Source organism: Schistocerca cancellata, chromosome 1 (assembly GCF_023864275.1).
Source record: "Schistocerca cancellata isolate TAMUIC-IGC-003103 chromosome 1, iqSchCanc2.1, whole genome shotgun sequence".
NCBI classification, from domain to species: domain Eukaryota; kingdom Metazoa; phylum Arthropoda; class Insecta; order Orthoptera; family Acrididae; genus Schistocerca; species Schistocerca cancellata.
Window position 1 is genome coordinate 1,037,631,683 of NC_064626.1, and position 27,517 is coordinate 1,037,659,199.

Below are 27,517 nucleotides of genomic sequence, written 5' to 3' on the forward strand. Positions count from 1 at the left end.
AATGGCTCGTCACAATACGCCGTTCACTACTCGTGATGAACTGTGGTATCGTGTTGAAGCTGCATGGGCAGCTGTACCTGTACATGCCATCCAAGCTCTGTTTGACTCAATGCCCAGGTGTATCGAGGTCGTTATTACGGCCAGAGGATGTTGTTCTGGGTACTGATTTCTCAGGATATATGCACCCAAATTTCGTGAAAATGTAATCGCATGTCAGTTCAAGTATAATATATTTGTCCAATGAATACCCGTTTATCATCTGCATTTCTTCTTGGTGTAGCAATTTTAATGACCAGTATTGTACTAAGCTAGTACCCATAAGTAGTGACGTCATAGTATTAAGCTAAGACAAGTAACAACTGCCATCATAGTACTCAGATAATGTTCATAACCTGTGTTATCGTAGTACTGTAATCAGTGTCCTCATAGTACTTAAGTAGGGCTCTAATTCCCTAAGCAGAGTCCACATAGCATGTTGCTAACACACATAAACAGTTCTTCATAGTACTCAAGTAATACCCACAACTTGTGTTCACATAGTACATAGCTAATACCCATAAAAAGTGTCTTCATAGCTCTGTGGTAAGACCCATAGCCATTGTCTTGGCGGTACTTACGGAAGAGACATAAACAGCGTCCTGAGAGTACTCAGGTCATACCCATAAACAGTGCTGTCACAACGCTAAGCTAAGACCCATAACTAGTGTCTTCTTAGTGGTAAAGTTCGACCCATAACCACTGTCGTCACATTACGTGGGTAACAGCTATAAACAGGGTCATCATAGTACACAGGTGAGACCCACAACCAGCGCCCTCGTAGTACTCTGGTATGTGTCGTAAACAGAGTCCTCACAGTCCTCAGGCAAGTACTGTAACCAACGTCCTCATTGTGATAAGGGAAGCCTAAAACCATTGTCTTCACAGTACAGACATAAGATCAATAATTGCAGTATTTGACCTTTAGCACCCATTTCGTTTAGTGGGATATTACTAGAAAGGCGTGACAGACATTGGACGTGAGCATCCTTACAGTCATATGTTCACCATTACCGAGTGGAGCATTTAGGAAATTAAATCATGGGAAAGACGTCCCTCAGAACGACAGATACAGAGGGCGTTAATTATATTACAGATCACTGCTAAACTTATATCTCAAGACGATACAGAGAATCATGTGATGAGACATTTCACAGTAGTGATTCCGGACAATGTTTAGAGCGACACTATTATTCCTTGTGTAACTACGGAGAGACATCTTCCACCGCCTGGAACGTTAGCTCGTGTTGAAGTAGACATCCTTCCAAAATTTGTTTGTTTGTTACCATGGCCGGAGAAATCTGAGATCGCTTGAGTTAGGCTGTTGTGTTATCTCTGACGTAGATAAACCGTAGCAATCATCTATACAAAAGTTTGCGCTAATTCATCGTTGGATGAATTTTCGTTGCAAGGACTGACAGTTAACCCGTAACATAAACCACTATAAGGTTTCACAGCTGTCTACGGCCGTTACCAAACAGATAAACGGAGGGAACAGAAAAGGTTCGAAGAAGAGCAGCACCTTTTGTAAGGAGTTCGTTCAGGAAGCGCGAGAGCGCACCCTTGATACTCCTCGGCTACCAGTGGCAGACGGTACAAGAGAGGCAATTCGCACATCAGAGATTCCTACCGTTCAACTTTCGATAGTTTGCGTTACAAGATGACACACGCAACACGTAAGTCTCGCGTTATGACAATGACGAGAAAATCATGTAAACTGTAGCACGTACAGCGGCATAAAGATCTTCGTCCTTCCCGTGCGTCACTCGCGCATGAAACAGCAAAAGTCGGGTGCGATAGAGGTACTAGAAATATTTGTAATATTTCCTTTTGTTTTGTGGTTACAGGCTATAAATGTAGTAATGTGTAATGTAATTAAACTACGCATATTAAGGCGGAAGCATCAGCAATCATCAACGACAGGAGGATGCAAAAAGCAATGGAAACCACTGCATCAAAGACACGTAATGTGTATTGGCAGGACATGAGACATGTAGTTTAAAAAGTGTCATGATGATCTCTCCATTGGCAAAATATTCCGGACTAGTCCCCCATTCGGAATTCCGGGAAGGGACTGCCAAGGAGGAGGTGACCATGAGAAAGAGATTGAATAACCAACGAAAGGATGAAGTTCTACGAGTCGGCGCGTGGAATGTCAAATTTTGAACGTAGTAGGAAAGCTTGAAGATCTGAAAATGGAAATGTTATTGATCAATCTAAGTGGAGGGGGGGGGGGGGGCGGGGGCTGTGAAGTGAAATGGAAAGAAGACAAGGATTTCTGTTGAGATGAGTATAGGGTAATATAAATAGTAGCAGAAAATGATGGTAGGATTCGTTATAAATAGGAAGGTATGACAGAGAGTGAGTTACTGTGATCATTTCAGTGATAGGGTTGTTCTCATGACAATCGGCAGCAAACCAACACCGTCAACGATAGTTGAGGTACGCACACCGAGGTCGCAAGCCGAAGATGAAGAGATAGAGAAATTATATGAGGATATTGATCGGGTAATTCAGTACCTACAGGGACATGAAAATTTAATAATCACGGGGAACTGCGATGCGGTTGAAGGAGAAGGAGTAGAAGACAGGGTTACAGGAGAATATGGGCTTGATAGCAGGAATGAGAGAGGAGAAAGACTGAGTTCAGCTATGGTAGTGGATACTCTGTTCAGGAATCAGAAGAGGGGGAGGTATACTTGGAAAAGACCAGGAGATACGGAAAGATTTCAGTTAGATTAAATCGTGGTCAGACAGAGATTCAGAAATCAAAGACCACATTGTAAAGCGTACCCAAGGGCAGATATAGACTCAGATCGCTGTTTAGTAGTGATGGAGAGTAAAAAATGGTTCAAATGGCTCTGAGCACTATGGGAGGCAACTGCTGAGGTCATAAGTCCCCTAGAACTTAGAACTACTTAAACCTAACTAACCTAAGGACATCACACACATCCATGCCCGAGGCAGGATTCGAACCTGCGACTGTAGCGGTCGCGCGGTTCCAGACTGTAGCGCCTAGAACCGCTCGGCCACTGCGGCCGGCGATGGAGAGTAAGCTGAAGTTTAAAAGAATAGTCAGGAAGAATCAAAGCACAAAGAAGTGGGATACGGAAGTACTACGGAGTGACGAGATACACTTGAAGTTATCTGAGGCTACAGATAATGCGATAAGGAATTGCTCAGTAGGTATTTTAATTGAAGGGGAATGGACATCTCTATTAAAGGCAATCACAGAAATTGGAAAGAAATACGTAGGTACAAAGAAGGTAACTGCAAAACAAACCATTGGTAACAGGAGAAATACTTCATTTGATCGATGAATGAAGGAAGTGCAAAAATGTTCAGGGAAATTCAGCAATACAGAAATACGTCACGTAGGAATGAAGTAAATAGGAAGTGTAGGCAAACTAAAGTGAAATGACTGCATGAAAAATGTTTAGAAATCGAAAAAGGAACGATTGTTTGAAGGACTGAATCTGCATACAGAGAAGTCAAAACAACCTTAGGTGGAATTAAAAGCAAGGGCGGTAAAATTAAGAGTGCAGTGAGAATTCCACTGTTAAATTCAGAGGAGTTGTGACGACGTTCCCGATGAAGCCCTTACAACAGCTCCAAAAAGTCGCAAATCCTCTGTGGAAGAAACATGTAAGTGCATGGGTGATCGTAAAGAGCCGTCCATTTCAGCAACAATCTTTACACCACCACTTGATAGCTTTCTAAGGGTGCGAAACTTGACGTCGCCTGTGAAGAGAACATCCTCATCCGGTGGTAAACAGAAAAGAGAAAAACGGAAGTCAAATAACAATAAAATTAAAGACATCTACTCCGCTTGCAATAAGAGCTACTGCCGTGGAAAGAAAATTGATTGGATTGAGTGTCTGGGAGCGTTCTGTGAAAGATAGTCGATCAATTTACCCGATGCTGCTGCAACATTTATACGTATGTTAGTACCAATGACGCTAGTATTGAAAATGAATGAGAAGTGTAATACGTGAACTGTAATAATCCAAAGTAAAGATAACACGGAATTAAGCACGTAACCACAAAGTTAGGTGTATAAGGTCACGGAATTTGGCATGCTATAACGAAATTAGGTAGCATACTCATTTTAATGAATGACTTTCATAATCTGAATAGTTATGCATTTCTTGAATATAGATTAGTAGAAGAATGTCTTGCTTTCTTACATGTAAAACATAAAATTTCTGGATTGAATAATTCCTTCGGTTATTATTCACAATGCCTAATATCAAGAAGCTAGGTAGGTTTACAAACCTTGTGTCTAAACACGGTGTCATCTCTCTGTCTTCTCTATTTTCTCTATTAGGCCTGTCTAATATGTGTCCAAGACTGAGCACCAATACCGCAGTCTTGGTTGAACGAGTGTTTCGTAAGCTACGTCCGTGTGTCCACTACGTTTCCTGAGCATTCTTCAATGAATTCCATTCTGATATCTGCCCTTCTTGTGACTGATTTTAATTGTGCGCTCCACCTCTAACTGTTCCAGGTATTTAACGGACGTGACTACTTCCAGCGACTGTTTGGCGATCGTGAAATCATACACAAACGAAGGCTTTTGCTTGTTTATGCGCCGTACGTTACATTAGTTTACGCCGAAGGCAAGCTGCCGCTTCTTGCACCAAGCGTAGATCGTCTGGATGTCTTTCTGAATTTCGTTACGATTTTCTAATGATGCGACTTTGTATATACAACAGCATTATCCGTGAACAGTCACAAACATACAGATAATGGTGATGACCTGCTATTTGAGCGATGTATTTCAGTCCGCTATTAAAAGTCTCCTCTCTGTAAAACTTCGACAGTATTTCTTTTAGGCTAATACTGTAGAAAGGTATTCCTACAAATTCAATAAACTGTTACATTTTGCTTTCAACTTTTTATTTTTTCGTCTGCATTACGATGTCTATTTCCACAGCCTTCTTGGTTAGGGAATTTTGGTAACAGTAAGCTGGCATACATTACCTGAAACAATCTTTCTGTGAGTTGCTGTACTGGAGTGGACTTTACCTGTTGCAGATGCCTCGAACCGGAGGACAAGGCCATCGGCCTGGGAAGTCTGAACACCGTGGTGGGCCTCCTGGCGCTGCTGCCCATCTCCTTTGGTTTCAGAGCGTTAGTTGGTGAGTGTCGACCCACCGCCTACATTTTATTTGACTTTTGGAAAAGATAGTAAGTCTGTCTTTAAGGTAATTAAGTGTATCAAGATGATTTGGTAGGCACTATGAGTTGAATAATGAGATTAGATCAAGTCTAAATGGATTAATAATACTTATTAGTTCAACATATGATCTAGGATGTGCAGTTTTTAGTTCCTGTTCTACATGTATTTTATCATCGAGTGTTGCATGATTCCCTTTATAGCTTGTAAGATACAATGTTACTAGTTGTATGCGCTACACGGAAAAACGTAGATAAAATATGTCACAGTTTCAGAAGTTGTCCGTTAGGAGAATTTAAACCGTCAAATGTCGGTCATGAAAAGTGAGATGTAGCGTTTTGGAGACTGTTATGGAGGACTGGCAGACAGCAGTGATGAAGAAGGACGGAAGAATAATTTCCTGAATGCACCGGAAACGAGAAAACGGCCAGGAAATCTAAAACTCAGAGCTCACCATCTTCGGAACAGAACAAGAACATCTACTAAGGAAGGAAAACCTGCTGTTTTCATTAGGGAGAGTTCCAGTCGCCACGACGAATGGAATGGTTCAGAGTATCACTCGAAAGGGACTTTTATCAGACCCGGTATTGGCTGCCATCGTGATGGACGTAGCAGAAAGGTCGTCTCTAGAAGAGCGTTGCGTTCCGAAAGATTGGAGAAGGGCACAGGTCATCCCCGTTTTCAAGAAGGGATGTCGAGCAGATGTGCAGAACTATAGACCTATATCTCTAACGTCGATCAGTTGTCGAATTTTGGAACATGTATTATGTTCGAGTATAATGACTTTTCTGGAGACTAGAAATCTACTCTGTAGGAATCGGCATTGGTTTCGAAAAAGACGATCGTGTGAAATCCAGCTCGCGCTATTCGTCCACGAGACTCAGAGGGCCATAAACACGGGTTCCCAGGTAGATGCCGTGTTTCTTGACTTCCGCAAGGCGTTTTATACAGTTCCCCACAGTCGTTTAATGAACAAAGTAAGAGCATATGGACTATCAGATCAATTGAACTGAAGAGTTCCTAGACAACAGAACGCAGCATGTCATTCTCAGTGGAGAGAAGTCTTCCGAAGAAAGAGTGATTTCAGGTGTGCCGCAGGGGAGTGTAGTAGGACTGTTGCTATTCATAATATATATAAATGACCTTGTGGATAATATCGGAAGTTCACTGAGGCTTTTTGCGGATGATGCTGTAGTACATCGAGAGGTTGTAAAAATGGAAAATCGTTCTGAAATGCAGGAGGATCTGCAACGAATTGTCGCATGGTGCAGGGAATGGAAATTGAATCTCAATGTGGACAAGTGTAATGTGCTACGAATACATAGAAAGAAAGATCCTTAATCATTCAGTACAATATAGCAGGTCAGCAACTGGAAGCAGTTAATTCCATAAATTGTCTGGGAGTAGGCATTAGGAGTGATTTAAAATGGAATGATCATATAAAGTTGACCGTCGGTAAAGCAGATGCCAGACTGAGATTCATTGGAAGAATCCTAAGGAAGTGCAATCCGAAAACAAATGAAGTAGGTTACAGTACGCTTGTTCTCCCACTGCTTGAATACTGCTCAGCAGTGTGGGATCCGTACCAGATAGGGTTGATAGAAGAGATAGAGTAGATCCAAAGGAGAGCAGCGCGCTTCGTTACAGGATCATTTAGTAATCGCGAAAGCGCTACGGAGATGATGGATAAACTCCAATGGAAGACTCTGCAAGTGAGACGCTCAGTAGCTCGGTACGGGCTTTTGTCGAAGTTCCGAGAACATACCTTCACCGAGGAATCAAGCAGTATATTGCTGCCTCCTACGTATATCTCGCGAAGAGACCATGAGGATAAAATCAGAGAGATTAGAGCCACACAGAGGCATACCGACAATCTTTCTTTCCACGAGCAGTACGAGACTGGAATAGAAGGGAGAACCGATAAAGGTACTCAGGGTACCCTCCGCCACACACCGTCAGGTGGCTTGCGGAGTATGGATGTAGATGTAGATGTAGATGTACCTTTAAATCTAGACTCCACCTCATAATGGCTGGCGCACACTACATTTGTTACAGCTATCATATCCCTCGTCCTCCCCGCCCCCTCTCCCGGTTCCATTAGCAAACAACGTACACAAGGAACTACACCCAGTAAGTTCCCATACAGGCTTCAATCTCTGATTTGTTCGGAATTACCGTTCCATGAAATGTATGTAGGAAGAAGTAATAAGTCGCTTGGCTCTCCTCCGCCCTGCAGAACACTTCTCCTCTAGCCTCTAACATTGTATTTTTACGAACATCTCCGTAAAACACTTGCATTATTAAACAAACCAGTACCGGGACGTGGTGCTCTTCTTTGGACCTTTTCTGTTTTGTCCATTAGTTGTATCTGGTAAGGATCCCAGACTGACGAACAACACTCAGTAATCGGTGAAGAATGGAACCTCGCCGGATCTTATAGCGGTGAGGTCATGGGTGCTCGATGTTACGAGGTATGTGAGAAAATGATGGACTGATTTTTTGCCTTCTAGAGTTTTTATTTTTTTCAAACAACAATATTGTTCCCTTCACAGTTGTTCCTTTCAGCGGCTATACACTGTCGCAGTCGTTGTCCCCAATCTTGGTATCAGCGCTGAAAGGCTTCAACTGGTCGGTCACATTCTTTTGAATGTTCTTCAGAGTCCCAGAATGACGTCCTTTTAAGAGATTTTTCAAATTCGGGAAACGAAAAAAGTCACATGGACTGTGTTAGCGCGTGTGTGTGTGTGTGGGGGGGGGGGGGGGGGGGGTGGAACAACAACAATGCGTCTTGAGCTCATAAATTCCATGATGGAAGTGGCCGTATCACATGGGCGTTGTCACGATGCAGCATCAACTTGTTTGCAATGTCTGGTCTCATTGGATTCACCCTTTTCCTGAGCCTTTCAAGCACGTCTTTGTAGGTTGTCCTGGAGGAACAAATTCTTTATGCACTATACCCTTACTGTCAGCAAATCACCATAGTTTTGATATTTGATTTGCTCATTCGAGCTTATTTCGGTCGACATGTCTCAGTGTGGTATTCCTCACTTTACTGCCCTGTCTCAGCATCGTACTCAAGAACGCAGAATTCACCACCTTGACCAAACGACTCAACCATACGTGGTCATTGGCAGTCCGCTCAAGAAGATCTACACACACGTTTCTCCGATAGTCCTTCAGCTCAGTTGTGAGGTTTTTCGGCTCTGTTTTGGTACAAACTATTCACACGTGCAAAAGGTGGGTCAAAATTTGGTGTACGGTGGAATCGTTTAAGTTTAACCGGTCACCCAATATACTTATTTTTAACGTCACTCTGATATCACAAGAGCACGCTGCATTCTACGTTTTCGTCGGTTGTTGAAGGTGAAGCGAGGTTCACTTTCAACGTGTTCTTGGTCTCCCAAAAATGATTTGTGCCAGCGAAAAACGTGTGCTCTTGATGAGGAATGTTCCCCGTAGGCTTGCTTCAACTTTTCAGAGGTCATACTCGCGGATTCCCAAGTTTAACACAAAACTTGATGGCGTAACGTTGCTATAAATTCCGCTGTTCCACTTTCGTAACACACAACAAAAATACAACTTCACTAATGGCCCTCTCAAAAATCAGGTGATGGCAGTACTGAGCTAAAACTCGGACTAAGCATCTGAAATGGATGAACACACCGAACTCAAGCAGAACAAGCAGCGTAGACAGATCCCTCGGTGTATTTCAGTCTCATTACATTTCTCTCACACCTCGTATGCGGAAAATCACCCTCTTCCCATGGCTTTTGTGGCTTCGTTTCCTTCCTTCTCCTACTCCTTCTGTTACTTAATATTTCGCATGTTATTGTGATTCTGTGTTACGTTGCTGTAATATCTTCCTGTTGAAATGCTGCTAAGATCTGCTATCTTTCCCTTTTTTTAAAACTTGTGGCTAGTGCCCCGCTAAGTTGGTTCCCCTGGCTCTGCGCATGCACTGCTGTGCATTTTTCCTAGGACGGGATTTGTTAATCCAGTCTATTTATCAGAGAATACGTACCACGTATTTTCGGTAAGGTTAGGGGTTCTTCTCATCGTTTCATGATGCCAGTTGTTATTGAAAAAAATTGTTTCTAGTGTTACGTCTTTCTCTAATTCCACTGGTTGTTTTATTAATGACAGTTGCGCGCTTTTACGACACCAGTTTTGAGTAGAAGACACTTTTATTTTTTTTATCCTTACGAAAATTTGAAGCACATTGTGTGTTGGAAGGTCCGTATACCTGCATTATATTAATTCTGTAGTTCCTGTTTGATGATAGTTATAATTACGTGTCAGCAGTTTGCTACCTGGAGAAGTGACGATAATGCCATGAATGTAGTGGTCATTAATAAATCATTTTGACGCAGATAGTGCGGATTTCATCTTTTGAAATATACCATCAAAGCTGTGTTTGCCGCTCATACCAAGTGATTTGAAACAAAAAAAAGTCTTTTTGTGCTTCATTTGTCTTGATGTTCCTGATTCGAATTCAAGAAAAGCTAGGTATTGTCATGGAGGGGACGTTTACATATGATAAAATGATACCACTGGTGTTTCTGACACTGCATCTCGCCGGCGAGCCATGTAGGATTAACGTTGTCAGAAACGAAATTAATTGGCATCTGTTCGTTCACCTGCAGTGCGATACGTAATGACTTGTGACGGAATGGTTATAATACTTTACGTCCATCACAACGCTTTCGTAACCCCCTCCCCGTCACCCTCCTTCCGCCCCTCCTCGCGTCTCCCTCTCCCTCCTACGGTAACGTCACGTCAGTCGTGTTCAACATTTCTGGGACGCATTTGAACGAGATTTACGCGCCGTGATCAGTTTCCGAGAACTGTGGGCGGTCGTTGACTGATACCATATCAGGATGTCTCCGCAATTTTTTCGGTGCCTGTATCTGTACCACGAAGCGCCGATGGCGTTATCACCCCACTCCCCGCCAAGAAAAGAGGGCACTACACGATAGGTTTATTCAGTTCACTTGATGTAACTCCAAATTGTTACTGATAACGATAAATAATACCTTGTGGTACGGGAATAAAGGTTGGGAATAAAGATATATTCTACCGTGGTTACACGTGCCGAAGATCCCACGTTTGCCAACATGGCTTGTGGCATGTGGCATTTGACACAGCTACGCCGCACGCCTCTGGTCGTAAAGTTTACAGCGAGGCCATTTCCTGTAGTGTCGACAGTACATTCCTGGGGCACTGCTGCCCGTCATGAGGACGCAATTAAAGTTATGGCCTAGCCATCCTGCAAGCCAACTTCTGTTTACTTTTGTGCCAATCCCTCTGTATGCGATGCGAGTGTCAACGAGTTAATGAGATACCTGCAGACGCCGGCAGCAAGAGTAATTAGCTCTTTCTATGTTTGAGGTTTTAAAGTCATCTTTGGTTTGCGGTTGCTTATGAAATTCTGACGCTTACATCAACATAGCTGAGGCTGTACAGTGGCATTTCCCCCTACAGCTACATTACGCAGGGGCGTCCCTATCCTACCAGGAAGTATGAGATCATTGCAAGCATGGTACGCCTAACACTACAACTGTTCGTCCAAAAGGTGTCGATGAGGTGTAAAGTAACTATGAATGAAATGTACTGAACACAAAAAATTAATAAATAAAATTAAAATTGATATCGTAGATGGAAATGAGAGAAGGAATTCTGTTGTTCCACAAAATTTCATGGGAACTGCCGGATGTTTGGAACTTCCTGCCACAATATTTTGGCGCAGAGTCTTCTGTCCATCTTCAGGTGATACTGGCAAAAACTCCGTGAGCTCTCGTATTTAAGGCCCCTCCGGTACATGCGTGGTGGATTCACTTGGTGTTGCGCGTGCGCTGCTTGAGCGCGTTCGATTCTGCTGCGCCGCGCGCCCTCCGTGGTGAAAACTCTCCGCATCGATATCAGTTCGATTGTCTCCCCGCGGTTCCATCACAGAACTACGCCGGCTACGGAGGACACGAAGATTTTCAACGACTGGATTCCGTGCCGAATTCTATTGTAACCGCCGTCACGATTAATAAGAGACTCATTGTCAGACAGCCGTATTTCCACGGATTCATTGATAATAGAACCCCAAAAGTTAGACGTATCCGCCACAATTTTTGTCTCATTGTAATTCATGGCATGACCAATGGAAATGGAAATACAGTGTTCGGCGATGACAGACTTACAAGGATGAAGAAGGCGAGTATGCCGCTGATGTTCTACAATGCGATCCTGCACAGTACGCGTAGTTTGCCCTATATAATATTTGCCACATTCACACGGAATCCTGTAAACACCTGCCTTGCACAGTTCTAGGTCGTCTTTGACAGCTCAAAACAACGATGAAATTTTTGCAGGAGGGCGAAAATTGCTTTCACTTTATATTTTCATAGTGTTCTGCCTATTTGCGCTGAAATATTACCAATATTTAGTAAATAGGCAGCCGTTTTAAGGCCTCTTCCTCTTCATTGCTCAGGACTGCAGCGCTCTCTCCACTTGCTGGGACGAATACTCATTCTTCAGATATACAGTCTGCAGGTGCTCCAGTTCCGTTTGCAAATTATCGGTGTCAGAGATGAGGTGGGCTCGGTGAATTAATGTCTTCAAAACACCCATCGTTTGTGCCGGATGGTGGCAACCAGCGGCTTGCAAGTAGAGGTCTGTGTGAGTGGGCTTTCTACACTCCTGGAAATGGAAAAAAGAACACATTGACACCGGTGTGTCAGACCCACCATATTTGCTCCGGACACTGCGAGAGGGCTGTACAAGCAATGATCACACGCACGGCACAGCGGACACACCAGGAACCGCGGTGTTGGCCGTCGAATGGCGCTAGCTGCGCAGCATTTGTGCACCGCCGCCGTCAGTGTCAGCCAGTTTGCCGTGGCATACGGAGATCCATCGCAGTCTTTAACACTGGTAGCATGCCGCGACAGCGTGGACGTGAACCGTATGTGCAGCTGACGGACTTTGAGCGAGGGCGTATAGTGGGCATGCGGGAGGCCGGGTGGACGTACCGCCGAATTGCTCAACACGTGGGGCGTGAGGTCTCCACAGTACATCGATGTTGTCGCCAGTGGTCGGCGGAAGGTGCACGTGCCCGTCGACCTGGGACCGGACCGCAGCGACGCACGGATGCACGCCAAGACCGTAGGATCCTACGCAGTGCCGTAGGGGACCGCACCGCCACTTCCCAGCAAATTAGGGACACTGTTGCTCCTGGGGTATCGGCGAGGACCATTCGCAACCGTCTCCATGAAGCTGGGCTACGGTCCCGCACACCGTTAGGCCGTCTTCCGCTCACGCCCCAACATCGTGCAGCCCGCCTCCAGTGGTGTCGCGACAGGCGTGAATGGAGGGACGAATGGAGACGTGTCGTCTTCAGCGATGAGAGTCGCTTCTGCCTTGGTGCCAATGATGGTCGTATGCGTGTTTGGCGCCGTGCAGGTGAGCGCCACAATCAGGACTGCATACGACCGAGGCACACAGGGCCAACACCCGGCATCATGGTGTGGGGAGCGATCTCCTACACTGGCCGTACACCACTGGTGATCGTCGAGGGGACACTGAATAGTGCACGGTACATCCAAACCGTCATCGAACCCATCGTTCTACCATTCCTAGACCGGCAAGGGAACTTGCTGTTCCAACAGGACAATGCACGTCCGCATGTATCCCGTGCCACCCAACGTGCTCTAGAAGGTGTAAGTCAACTACCCTGGCCAGCAAGATCTCCGGATCTGTCCCCCATTGAGCATGTTTGGGACTGGATGAAGCGTCGTCTCACGCGGTCTGCACGTCCAGCACGAACGCTGGTCCAACTGAGGCGCCAGGTGGAAATGGCATGGCAAGCCGTTCCACAGGACTACATCCAGCATCTCTACGATCGTCTCGATGGGAGAATAGCAGCCTGCATTGCTGCGAAAGGTGGATATACACTGTACTATTGCCGACATTGTGCATGCTCTGTTGCCTGTGTCTATGTGTCTGTGGTTCTGTCAGTGTGATCATGTGATGTATCTGACCCCAGGAATGTGTCAATAAAGTTTCCCCTTCCTGGGACAATGAATTCACGGTGTTCTTATTTCAATTTCCAGGAGTGTATATACCGAACGACCAAGTGTGCCATCGCTCTTACGTCGCACCAGTACGTCTAAGAACGGCAGGCAACCCTCCTTCTCAGACTCCATAGTAAATTTTATGTTTTCGTGTATGGATTTCAGATGTTGTAGGAACTCTCGCAGACGATCCAAACCATGAGAACAAACTATAAAAGTATCGTCAACATATCGCCAAAATACTGTTGGTTTAAAAGTGGCTGAGGCGGGTGCTCGCTCCTCAAAATCTTCCATAGAAAGATTGGCCACCAGGGGAGACAAAGGACTCACCATGGCGACGCCGTCTGATTGCTCATAAAACTCGTTGTTAAATAAAAAATATGTAGAGGAGAGGGTGTGCCCAAACAGCGCTGTAATGTCAGCTCCAAACCTATTGCCAATGAGGTGTAGTGTGTCCACAAGCGGAGCATTTGTAAAAAGTGCAACTACGTCGATACTGACCAACAAGTTATAAATTTGCAGCTGCAATACCTTAAGTCTGCTGATAAAATCACCAGAATTCTTTATGTGATGTGGACACTTTCCTACCATTTGTTTGAACAAAGGACGCCAAATACTTTGCTAAGTCGTAAGTGGCTGCTCCAATATTACTCACAATTGGACGTAATGGCGCGTTATCCTTATGGATCTTAGGCAATCCATACAGCCTAGGTGGAACTGAACTATTTGGTTTTAGTTTCTTAATTACCTCCTTTGGTAAGGAACTGTTAGTCAGGAATTCTGCTGTTTTTCTGACCACTCGGGTAGTAGGATCCTTATCTATTTTGCGATATGTTGAGTCGCTTAATAAAACATTAATCTTATTAATATAGTCCTCCTGTAGCATTAAAACAGTAGCATTGCCTTTATCCGATTTAAATCTCACAGGAATTCTGTTGTCTCGGAAGCACCCTGCCTCAGCAAGGCATGGAAGAAGACGTATCCAGTGGTAAAACTGAAGGTACTGATTTACGAACGCTAGAAAGTGGTAATGGAGAAGGACACTAATAATTTTGTGAAGAGACAGAGAACAAATTTAACATACGCAATACAAATAACTGCATGAAAACGTCCTAAAATTGTTTTTCGGAAAATACACAGACTGAAGTAGAGAAGGAGGATTAGGATTTAACTTCCATGGACGTCGAGATCGCTAGAGACGGAGCACAAACTCTTACTGGAAAAGATGGACCAAGAAATGGTTATCGTCTCTGCAAAAGAAGCATCTGGCAGTTTCCTACAGTGATTTGGGGAGAGTTCCTGAAATCGAAGTCTGTACGGCTGGATGGGAATTTCAGTTGCATAAAAGATTTGTGAAAGAGATTGACTGAGTTGCAAATGTTTAAAAGTTAGCACCGCTCGACAAATTAGGATTGTAATAAATCTACATTTACATCCTTACTCCGCAAGTCACCTGCCGGTGTGTGGTGGAGGGTACCTTGAGTTCATCTGCCGGTTCTCCCTTCTATTCCAGTCTCGTATTGTTCGTGGAAAGAAAGATTGTCGTTATCCCTCTGTGTGGGCTCTAATCTCTCTGATTTTATCCTCATGGTCTCTTCACGAGATATACGTAGGAGGGAGCAATATACTGCCTGACTCCTCGGTGAAGGCATGTTCTCGAAACGTCAACAAAAGCCCGTACCGAGCTACTGAGCGTCTCTCTTGCAGTCTTCCACTGGAGTTTATCTATCATCTCCGTAACGCTTTCGCGATTACTAAATGATCCTGTAACGAAGCGCGCTGCTCTCCGTTGGATATTCTCCATCTTTTCTGTCAACCCTATCAACCCTATCTGGTACGGATCCCACACCGGTGAGCAGTATTCGAGCAGTGAGCGAACAAGTGTACTGTAACCTACTTCCTTTGTTTTCGACTGCATTTCCTTAGGATTCTTCCAATGAATCTCAATCAGGCATCTGCTTTACCGACGAATAATTTTATATGGTCATTCCATTTTAAATCACTCCTAATGCCCACACCCAGATATTGGGTCTATGACTTTTATATCGATGTAAGTTTTCGTAGGGTGGACTTATGTTGGACGATTTCGTGCAGTTGGAATGAATACGTCAACAAGAAAATAATAAACTTCCTGTTTACACATTTGCTTTCATTAGAGCGGAAACTGTTTCTTCGTCTTCTTGAATATTATTCCATAATCATCGTTCCATGTGAGATCATTCCTAATTTTTCTGTTTAGTTTCTGTGTTGCGTCGATAAGCGATCATTAATTTTAGTCGAAAATCACAGTGTTGCATGTGTATTACTGTTCTAGATTCTCACTGTGAATTCTGGGACGAGGAAGAATACTCGTGTAAGCTGTATCATTCGAGAGGACTGGAGCTCAGCGCGACGTTCTTCGTCTTTGGTGAGTTTTGTGCTGTAAAACGTTAACATTGCTAGCGCACTGCAGCCTTGCATTCGAAATGGTTGATAAAATTATGAGACCTAAAAATGAAAGGAAACGAGGGAGTACACTCTCGAACTATCTTTGATATATAACTAAACAACATGCTTTGTCTTACGAGTGCTGCGATTCGCCTGGTATCGTCAGCATCGTAAATTATTCTCGTTGTGCTAATATAGTTTTGTAGATTTTTTTAGTTTTCTACAGTGCTGGTGATAAAAATTGTAACACCAATAGTAGATGCTTATTGTGTGTGTACTGTATAACAGGAAGAATACATTTGAGTATATACATTGAGGGTACTCAGGGTGCGAAATTTAGTACGCAGAGCTGCCATCTTGGGCAGCAACAGTGGCTCCTACTGGGGATCTAGTCGATTTGAGCTTTTAAGACAGACACGGGTACGTTTTATCCTAGCTGCTTCAACTCTACGCCACACTCCATCAGTCGTAGCGGCTGACATTCGGTGGTGTGCCTGTTATCTCGGCAATCCATGACCAGACGTTTTCGATTTTTCAATGGGTGTGACATCAGGAGAAGGTGCTCTCCAGGGTGACAATCGAACACCCTTTTTATATGCGTAGGTCAGGAGAACACGTGCAACAGGCAGTATTGTGTTATCTTCTTGAAAGATAAGGCCACTGAGCTCGGAGAGACACCGGTCCTAACACGTCAGATATGTAAATCTTGCTGACCAAATAACAGGCTATGCGAACTAGACGTGATCTTGAAAGTCTCTTCGGGTTTGCTGCCGCATCCTAAAATCAAATTGACTCGATATTTTGGCGATCCAACTGGTAGCCATCTTCAGGAGAATGCTGCTTCTGCTGATGAGTCCCGCTGAGAACTGACGCCAGGCTGCAAAGCGACATCCTATATAGGCCACCGTTCAGTACACGGGGCATCTGAAGCCCATCACGGGTACTGCCATTCAAGACAGGGAGGTGGCGCCGCCCTTAGTGGAACACTGCTGGCAACGATATATCGCACTCAGGGCCGCACCGAAGAACGTTCAATTTTGATGCGGGACAATACAGGATTCCACGTCTTGCTAAGAGGAAACCCATTTTCTCTGTTGATTAAATTATCCGCCGACCTAATTTCGGTCGCCTCTTTATAGACACTTTTCCAAAATCCGGAAATGTTGGGAACGACCACAGTTTCATCAAATTTCATACTGTGTCCCTCATTTAAGCAGTGTTCTGCTACTGCCGATTTTTCCGGCTGTTGTAGCCTCTTATGACGGCGATGTTCCACACACCTGTCGTGCACTGTGCAAATCGAACGGCCAATGTAAGCCTTCCCACATTGACACGGAATTTGTACACAACGGGTTTCCTAAGCCCCAAATCATCTTTCACAGAGCCGAGTAGTGCTCTAATCTTAGAAGGTGGACGGAACACACTCTTAATGTTAAAATTCCTTAAAATTCGTCCAGTCTTAAACGATACACCTCCAGCATAAGGAAGAAAGGCCACCGATCTATGTTCCTCTTCATGCACCTCCGGAGGTGGTCCAAACCCCATAGTCCGACGAATGTGCTTCTTGGAGTATCCAGAAGCAGCATTTCCTGAAGATGGCGACCAGTTGGATCGCCGAAATATCGAGTCAAGTTGATTTTAGGATCCAGCAGCAAACCGGAAGAGACTTTCAAGACCTATTACGCCGGGAAAGCCTACGTAATCACATAGACGTGATTTTGTTTACCCAGTGTCAGCCACACCATCAATCTAGATGCTGTGCCCGAATGGAAATGACGGAAGTAATCTGACAACACTCTCCTCGGAGGCTGCACAAACGGATACGCTCAGCGTGATGCAGTTCGCAGAATCTGGATTCATTTGAGGAGACGACGTGGTGCCAATCGTGTGTCCAGTGTTGTTGCTGATCGCATCAGTGTAGACGTCAAGGAGAGCCGCAACAACCCTGCTAACCGTCCGTGGTGCTATAGGCGTCGTCGCACTGTTATGTTTGGATGGGTATATAGGCATGTATGTATTAAACCGAGGACCTAGAAACGACTGAGAGGCTCCGTCCCGCCGTAGCCCTCAGTGGTTCAGAATCCCACAACGGGGCACAACAGTCCACCCATCCCACCGCCACCCCACACCGCTCCCAGTGTTATTGTGCAGTTCGGCTCCCAGTGGACACCCCCCCCCCCTTCCTGCCAGGAACAACGTCTATACCAAATGAGTGTAACCCGAAATGTTTGCGTGGTAGAATGATTATGGTGTACGTGTACGTGGAAACGGTGTTTGCGCAGCAATCGCCGACAGAGTGTAACAGGCGGAATATGAGGAACCAGCCCGCATTCGCCGAGGTAGACGGAAAACCGCCTTAAAAACCATTCACAGACTAGCCGGCACACCGGACCTCGATACTAATCCGCCGGGGATTCGTGCCGTTGACCGGCACCTCTTCCCGCCCGGGAAGCAGCTCGTTAGACCGCACGGCTAGCCGGGCGGGCATGTTTGGGTAGTACATGAGCTGCATGTACAGCATATCTGTCCTCTCGGGCACCAGTCACTTGGAGCCGATGAAATTTTGCATCAATTCCATCGATTCAAAATTCTTTTAGCTGTCGTAGGATCTGACGAATGCGTGCGGCAATATCACGGAACGATGAACGGCAGTGTCGATGGACCACGTTTTGCCACTGTTGCATCAAGTCATATGTTGGTGGACAAAATTTGGATGGTATCGCTCTTAACTACACTGTGCAGACACGTTGACATGCTAATCATTAGGACAGAGATTTTTTTGCATGCCGCTTTCACGTGTTGCAATTTTTGTGGCCAGTAGGAACTAGAGATCATATCAGTAAACGATAATGCCAGCAGTTTTCGTACTATGCTGCACTGAATTTACTATAATTGAGTATAATGCAGAATTTGGTTTCGAGTGATAATTTACAGTTTTATATTTTAATATTTTTTCCCATATTGTCAATTCTCTTAGTTTCAGACTCTAGCATTAGTATTTTGCTGCTGCCTAAATTAAATTTCTTGGTTTGAAATTTTTGTTTTTATCTAATTCTGATAATGATGCATTACTAAATTTGTAATGGTCATAATGTATGATCATTCACAGCTCTTAACTTAGAAACCTTGTGTTCTACAAATAGCACAAGTTTTTTATTATGCTTATTTCTCATTCTTTTTAATATAATATTATGTGCACACTGAGAGGCTGTAGTGTTAGTGCTGAGGATGTCTGTACTGAGGATGTTTCGAAGACCCTTCTTTCTGCTAATGTGCGAACATGAGCTTGTGTGATGAGTGCAACATGTGCGTTGTTTCATGTGATAGTTATTTTAAGCTTGCTGTTGTTCTCATTTTCGTGAAATACCGTTCTATGATGTGATAGACATAGTATACATTTAATCAAGATTCAGCGAAGAGTACTGCAAAATGTCTGATGATGACGACGTACTTTGCTGAAATCGGTCATCGCAATAAATGTTGTTCAACAGCGATCTAGGCTGTTTGAAGTTGTACTTCTGTTTCGAAATGAGGAGGTTCCCTGCAGAACTGGCGAAGAAAGGAACACATGGGAAACATTGAGAAGAAGAAGGGACAGGATGCCAGGACATATGTTAAGACATCAGGGAATGATTTCTGTGGAACTACAAGGAGCAGTAGAGGATGAAAACGGTAGAGGAAGACAAGGATTGGAATGCACCCATCAAATAATTTAGGACGTAGGTTGCAAGTGTTGGCACAGGAGAGCTATTCGTGGCTTGCCACTTCAAATCAATGAGAAGAGTGATGCATTTCGTAATAAATGAATAATTTGATCACTTGATCACACAATGCCGGTTTTAACGGACAGTATTTCCGTCATGGCTGATTTTTGTTTCATAGGCATTAGGCTGTGGACTAAGGCACAGTTCTTTGATAAACGTTTGGTATCCTAATACTGGCGACATTATCAGAGGCTACAAAGAGACAGCAACTTCGAGCTTAAAAAGCAGTTCGATACAGCTATACGAGTCTTTATAGCCTCTGAGATGTCTCCAGCATCAGGAGACGAAACGATGCACAGAAGAATACACTTTCGTCATAAAAGAAAAATCAACACGAATGCAACGGTTTGAAGCGGCGTCATATTCAAGCTTTCAGCAGCTGTCTCCGTCATCATAATTAAAGTATAAACCACCAGCTGCCTGAGCTGGCACGGTGTTCCGCTTATATAGGCGCAGCGGTAGCTTCTGGAACATATGTCTGGTACCGCGCGCTGCGGAATTTGAATCCGTGCCAGACAGCATGGAGATCAAAGACCCCTAGAGGTCTCTGCACCATCGCGCCGTAAGCCGTGGCGGCGCGTGCCTCCTGGCCCACATTTAGTGAGAGGGCGCCACAGTGAAACATGTGATTCCAGCGGCCAATAGCGGCGCCCCCAATCACGTATTTAAGCGCCTGCCTCTCGCTCACGGGGCCCCTCACCCCCTGGTGTCTCCTTTCCTCTCCACCCCTAACCCGTTGCCGCGCCTTTCCCGTTGTGTCCCACCCTCTCTTCATCTCCACACCCTCCATCTCCTTTCCCAACGCAACTTCCACCATCTACCCCTCCCGGATGATGAGCTTCGCCCTGACATCTACCCTTCCTACCAACTCTAACCCCATCTTCCTGCCTCCTCCTCCTCATGGCTCCTTCTCCTCCCCTTCCCTTCTCCTGAGCGGCTTCCCCCTCCTACTCTCCCCCCTCTGTTGTGCTCCCTTTCAGTGTCTCTGCACTGCCTCCTGCCCTGTCTTCCCTCTTCATCTCCTGCCCCACGTGTCTCCTGCCTCTTGGTGTACCTACTGATGCCCCTACTCTCTTCATCCCGCCGCCTCCCCTGCTGCCCCTTGCTCTCCCCTCCTTTTCTATCCTCTCTGACCTTTCCCCTGGCCGGTCTCACCTGGCAGTTTTATTCTTCATTGTGTGTGCTCCAACTGGGTTTTAAGTGTGTTGTTCTGGAGTGTTTTTAATACTGTGGCCGCCTTTTAACCTGCGCATGTGCATTCAGTGTCTTCTTAGTGTTTTAAGAATCGCGAATTGTGTTTTTTAACTTTCTGATGACTTTTTTAACTGTCCCCCATGAACGTCTCCATTTCAGTATATTTTTACCTCCATTTTCTCCCCTTACTCTGTTTTATGCTCCCATTTTTTGTCGCCTTATATATGTATCATTATATTCTTGTTTTAGTTGTCATGTCACTCAGCTGAAGAGCGGCGGATTGTGCAGCTGACAGCCCTCCCCTCCCCATATGGGTGGGGCAGGGGAATTAAATCACAATAAAGAAAAAAAAAAAAAAAAAAGGCTCACCGGGCCAGTCTAGTCCTGTGTGCGTCTCTGGACATATGGCCTTGCCTTAGCCAGCGTATTAATTTTCTTGTTATGTGTACGAGTGGACGTGGTTGTCTACTTAGGTTTGCTTGTGACTCTGTTGTTTCGATCTTGTTGTTGTTCGTTTGGTCCTTCGTTGGTCTTGCTCGTCCTCTCTCGTTTGTATTGTCGTTCACGGGCCAATCCGTGGGTCCCGCCGTGCTTTCCGTCACGTCAACCCCGCGACCGTTCCGGTCGCAGTTACAACATCAGTAGTGAGGTCACAGAAGAAAACAGCTTATTCATAACAGCTGTGGTACTAACATTTACCACTATGGCCACAGTCAGGCACTGTGTTGAAACAGAAATTTCCAGAAAATTGATTTAATTTATTCAGTATCTAATATGATTGTTTCAGGATTCATTTCCCTTTAGCGAATACAGCGCTGTTGTTGTAGTGAAGCATTGGTGTGGTGATACTTGCAGCGCTGCTGCTGTGCTCCTCGGTGATGGACGCAGTGGTGTGCGTGCTGGCGCGCCGCGTACGGATCTACCCGGACATGGAGGCGGAGGAGACCGAATCTGGCGGGGGCGGCGGAGGCAGCGAGCTGAGCGCCAGCCAGCGCCAGAAGCTGCTGCGGCGGCGCGCCACGCCCCTGCCCAGGCGGCGCCGCGACGCCCCGGAAGTGCAGCTGCGACGCCGCGCCGCCACCTGCGCCGAAGACGAGGACGACGACGACGACGACGACGACGACGACGACGACGAGGTGCAGGAGCTGCGCGCCGTGCAGAGCCTGATGGCGCGAGGCAACGGCCAGCCCGGGCTCGCTACCACCGCTTTCTAGCTAGCCGTCCGGAGCGGTCCGACTGTGGAAGGTCGCCGCTGTCCAAGAACTAGCGAGATACCCAAGAGGCGGCTCCGAGTGTTGGAGGTGCTCAGAGGGGAAGAGACTCATCGTAGGTCGTGCTATTTGAGTCCATCGTGTTCTCAAGTGTCAACTTCCCATTACTGTGTTGTTATTTCTCTGAGGAATACTCATAAAGTTTTAATTACCACCTTGAAAAATTAAAAATACGTAGTTACTGTTTTGTTTATATGCAGGCAGATGTCGCCATTGTTGGTCCAGACTGAAATACTTCCGCCACAGTACTGTAGTACGCCACTAGAGGAGCCCAAAGAAAATGGCGCAGACCACCGGTGTAGTGGCGGTGGCTCCTCTAGTGGAGTTCTACTGTACTGTGTGACGCATCTGGACCATTACCGGACATGTACCCGCACAAAATGTTAATTACGTAAGTTTCAACACTTTCAGTGCGTTAGGAAGACAAGTCACAGAACCTATTGGTGACTCGGCGTGGTTGCTAGTGGAGACACGTCCATCACATCTCGCTGTAGGTACCTGAAATACAGTGTCCTGTGTCTTTCCGATTATGGTGTCCCCTCTGCAGAGTGCAAGTGCTGGCCGTGGATTCGCCAGACTTAGAATCAGGATGAATGGCTGTAATGGTGTAGAACGATGTGAAGTCTGTTAGGGGTTAGTAGACGAATAATAGAACTTGCGTTTTTTGAAGAGACTTACGAAACACGTTTACACAATCACTTATTATCCATCTCCGCCGTATTGCAGATTACAACGTTCTTACACTAGCGTACCGCATCAAAACAATGACAGTTATATTTAAAAACTCTAAATAGTGCAACAATATAACTGAAAAGGCATGTTGTACCGTGATCAGCGGGTTCTATACCCGACACGCAGCCGCTGACGTCCGCTGTCCCTCCTCGCTTTGTTACTTTAACACACAGTAGGAAAATACTTTCTTGTGTTTTTGGCCAGTCAGAGCGCTCCGTATGTATATGCTGCCATATGGGGTCGAACAGTGGCCGTATTCTTACGTGGCTGATGTAATGCCACATCACCTTGGACGCTACGCAGGGCAGTCCTTGTCCCCCAGTTCATCTACTCTCTCTCTCACACACACACACACACACAATCCACTGGCAACATATATCCAACAGTGCGTAATCTTAGATAGTACTCACTGAGTACCCCTAATAACATAATCTTTATAAAGTTAACATTTTCGGAGTGATAGTTAAACTTTTATGACAGCCCCCTGTGACATCACTACATGCCAGTCTTCAGAGCACAATCGAATAGTTTGGTTTCACACGCGTGCATTAATAAAAGACTGTTTACAAAAAGTGAGGCATCTTCACTCCCGGTTATTTGATTCACAGTTTGATGGCGTACTAAGGACTAATGCCTAGGTTTATTATTCTTCTTCTCTGTACCTGTACCTAGACTGAGGAGTAAAACTGGAAAAAACGTCGGAACTTGAGGTAGAAGAATCAAAGTGGGTAAAGCGTGCTGTTTTACATGCTGTAATCTCAAATCATGGTTGTAACCCTTGGATTTCAACTGTAAATTTTTCACACTCTAACTACTAGCTAGTCACTCATCGTTAAACGATACCTTAAGTAATAATACAAACTGTGCTCTAACAAAATTTTCTGAAGGAAAGTCGGCCGCTCGTTTTTTCTCATCGCATTACGTTAATTGGGTCTGTCCTTCGTACAGACATCTATAAGCATGTAAAACAGAAGAAACAATTCGGATGGGAATGACACAGATGACAATGAATGGGACAGTGTCAGTACTCATTGCGCTTCACTCCAGTTCTCACCGACCTGTTCATCAAAATCAAGTGTCACAACGTGGTTGAGGTGTGAGAAGGATCAAGATCTGGTCACATCTGAAAATATGTTACGGGCGAAATTGCACGTATTTAGAATGAAAATACATGTTAGCAGACCTGTAGATAACACTACTGTACAAAAAGCTGAAGAGCATAGTTTTGGGTTTTCGTTGCTGTTTCCATTAATTTCAACACTCAAGGAAAGGGACTGGAAGTTATAACAGAAGAGAGTAAATAATTTAGCAGATTTATCATGAAGCAATAATCGTTCTTTGCTTCGTAATGTTGAAGCTCTAGCATACTGATGAACAGACGTCTAAGTTAACTGGCACTATACTTGGTTGCAAGTTTCGCAGCACTTGTTTATTTTAGCCAGTAGTCATAGCTACTCTTAATTAGGACCAAAATACTGGAATTAATTCATATGCATAGAAGTATCGTGATAGTATTGCGATGGGGCTGGGTGGTGTGCCTGCGTCACATGGAGAAGAAAAACATGCGGCTAACATAAAACGAGCTATCTACATTAATTAAAAGATTATAACTATGCAGAATAACATGCCCACAGGGCATCATAGGGACCCAGAAATTTCCAAGAACTGACACTGCTGTTACATACTGTTATTCCAGTCGAAATAAAGAAAGGAAGGAATAATGCCCTTTAATATGTTTTGTCCGTCAGTCAGATAATATACAGCTTCAAGCCTATACGACTTACGAAGCTGTACGAGCCTTCCAGACTATGGCAACTGAAGGTGACCTTACTGAAATAGTTGCCATCAGTAACGACTGATTCAAGATTACTGAGATGGATTAGAGTGGGAAACTATTTATTTGCTGCCACAGTTATAAATAAGTGGCAGTAAATAAGACTGTAAAAATCATTTACGACAGTACTGATATGATTTCAAAGACGTACGAATATTTAGTGAGCAATATACCCACACGATCCTGACACGATTGTTTGTGGAATATAATGTGTGACCATAGTTGCTAAGACAGTACAAGGTAAACAATATACTGAGTAGACGAAGCTGCTAAGACAGTAGGAAGTAAATAATGCAATGACTGGACGAAGTTTCCAAGACAACGCGAACTTAATCCAATGCACAATAGTTCAGATATTCATTTTCATATTCATATTTCCATATTTTTGAGAGGCGTCGAATTGTAAAATGAAATACATTCGACTTTTAATTAACTTTTGACGAAGAAGACACATGTTAGGTGAAAATACTATACTTAAGGTAATATTTCCTACTGTTGGACAATAATGAGATATGCATCAGTTCTGGCCAGGAAACAATTATTTTAGATAAAATTTTAGTGACTGTAAGTATCAGATCTCAGCCACTGTCTCCATCCTCTCGTCTACAAGCACGCAACTCACTGTCAGACATTTATTTCTTATGTAGTGTTATTAGCTGCAACACTAGGCCACACAGACAGTATCCAATATCTATTTGATACGATAAAATAACACTGAATAGAAATATTATTCAGGTGAATCGAAAGTCTTCCGTGCCAAAACTAGCGTGTTTGTATGCCAAAATCTGTTCTCTTTACAACGAGTTCCCGTTCCCAATAATTTATTTCATTAGGTCTCACGGAAAATGGGAATAATTTGACACCTTGTTTGTAGAAAGAAATAGTGGATGACTGATGTGTTCAGCTATGACATTTTAAATCTCTGGAGATGAAATGTAATTGCGCTTTTAATAAAAATTTTATTTTTCAGACTTACATATATAAATGTTTAATGACTTTCTCTTGCAAAATTGTATGCTTTATACTTACTATAACATTTCCTTCTTAGTTACTGAATATTCCGTTGGGTGTATCTTATGGGGTCACATGATTACTGCAGTAATTACTCGAGCAGTGTTCTATATGGTAAGATTACAAGAATTTTGCGGTGTCGCACTTAACCTTTGATGTGTTGACTGAGTCCTTTGCAAAGTCGTTTAACATAAGCATTTCATTTTAGTTATAAATAGTATGTGTCCTACATTTCAGCAATACAATATTTTGGAGAGAGACAAGACAGTTGCAGAGACTTTGCTACTCGATAATTCTGCCTTCTGCCAAGCACTTCTTGACTCAAAATAAACGTAATTTCCAGTTGCTTCAGCTGTGATGGTTACAGACGGTAATGATCACAGGTATTTTCTCCCACGGTTTCGTATAAGCGTCAATCTTCCACGACGATCTTCTCTTGCACCTCCTCCACTTCTTTCGGTTTCACTTCCTCGTCAAATATCTTCAGGTCCTTCACGAAGTACCACACACCAGCGTCAAACAGCGTTCCAATAGCTACAAAAGCTGTCGAAGAAATAATAGATTAGTATCAGCGTAAATTTGTCTTCTGTGCTAGGTTTATTCATTTTCAAACAAAATATACAACGTAGGCAGTACCTTTAGACTTGTTAAACACAGGTATTTCCCAAATACAATTTAAGTTCCTTGTATGTACGAGGGCTAAAACTATTTTCTCGTATCCACACTCATGGAGAGATAACATTTCCTTTCCTCTCGAGCTTAGTGTGTTGTTGGGTATGAACTAGTAGCGTGTTTCATTTTATTATCTCCACGATGTACTGAACATTGACAGGATGGAGTCTATGTTTGAGAGAAGACATCTACTAGTTATCGCACTATCAAATCAAACTCCAAGGCGATAATTAAACAGTAACACCTCGTTTCAAAAAATTCTCCTAGGTGTGTGACCGCTTCGTGATTTGCAATAAAACGGCATTAGTTCCATGAGACTTCTAGCAGTATTTGGTTACTGTTGTATGTGTACCATATAAGTGTACGACTGGATCTGCAAAGACGTTGTTAATGACAAGGTCTTCTTGGCAGCCCGCGGGATGATTGCTTGTCAGGATCCACGTGGAGAGGGGACTCTATACAGGATGAAAATTAGTAACACCGACAAATTGCAGGGACGGATGGATAACTGGAAATGGAGGGAAAAAGTTCTACGAATAGTTGTCACATAATGGACGGTATGCTGTAACAACAAAAAATCTTCCCGGAACAAAGGATAGAGGCGCATAGCATCCACGTCACAACAGATGTTTCATGAGATTGGAGGTGACAGGGACAGTGGCGTTTGTCATGCAAGATACACAGAACCGTACTTTGGCTTATACCTTGTTGGCGGGCCACTTGCCTAGAGCTTGTGTTAGGTTTCGTCTCAATATCCTGTAGAACATTGCCCTCCAAATCTGGTGTACGCACAGCCCGCCACCTCCGTGGATGTCGTCTGTCTGAAAGGACCCATGACAATATAAACACCTCAGAAAGGGCTTGAAATGTTGGGTGATGTGTTTGGTGTCTGCGAGGGTACTTGTTTTGGTATAGCAGTGCTGCATCTCCACCGGTTTCATCTGCATGGCCATACACAAACACCATCTCGGCTTGTTCCCAGCATGAATACCGGACCATTCTGCTACTTACAGTATGCTGCATCTGTCACACAGCATCCAAGTAAAACACGGCATGTGGTCAGAGAAACTGTCATTCGTCAATGCTGTCTACTATGGCAACGGTGCATTTCCGGTCACATGTTCATAGGACCCTTTCTCCTCTACTTCGAGTGGGGAATCAGCCCCTACAGTTTGCCAGTTTTATTAATGTTCACCCGGTATAATACATCGATGGAGGGGTTTAATTTATTCCCTGTTCGGTGAGCCGTGAATCAGCCATAAGCTGGTACAGCAGCGTGTTTCTGCTGATGCAGTTCTATGTGGCATATCGAAATTGTGAGTAGTTATCATTGTTTC

The 27,517-nt window shown here is 44.3% G+C and overlaps 2 protein-coding genes across 2 annotated transcripts in view; one reads left to right on the forward strand and one right to left on the reverse strand.

The window, feature by feature from the left end:
* LOC126124148 (solute carrier organic anion transporter family member 74D-like) overlaps positions 1 to 21,874 on the forward strand; it is a 103,858-nt gene extending 81,984 nt beyond the window's left edge. Inside the window, exons 9-12 of the mRNA XM_049915105.1 lie at positions 5,074 to 5,177; positions 15,590 to 15,682; positions 21,516 to 21,636; positions 21,694 to 21,874. Coding sequence (XP_049771062.1) covers positions 5,074 to 5,177; positions 15,590 to 15,682; positions 21,516 to 21,636; positions 21,694 to 21,874 — 499 coding nt within the window. The remainder of the gene's footprint in view (positions 1 to 5,073; positions 5,178 to 15,589; positions 15,683 to 21,515; positions 21,637 to 21,693) is intronic.
* The window catches only part of LOC126089978 (solute carrier organic anion transporter family member 74D-like), a 111,708-nt gene continuing 105,965 nt past the window's right edge, over positions 21,775 to 27,517 (reverse strand). The window contains exon 11 of the mRNA XM_049906951.1: positions 21,775 to 26,051. Coding sequence (XP_049762908.1) covers positions 25,921 to 26,051 — 131 coding nt within the window. The 3' untranslated portion in view covers positions 21,775 to 25,920. The remainder of the gene's footprint in view (positions 26,052 to 27,517) is intronic.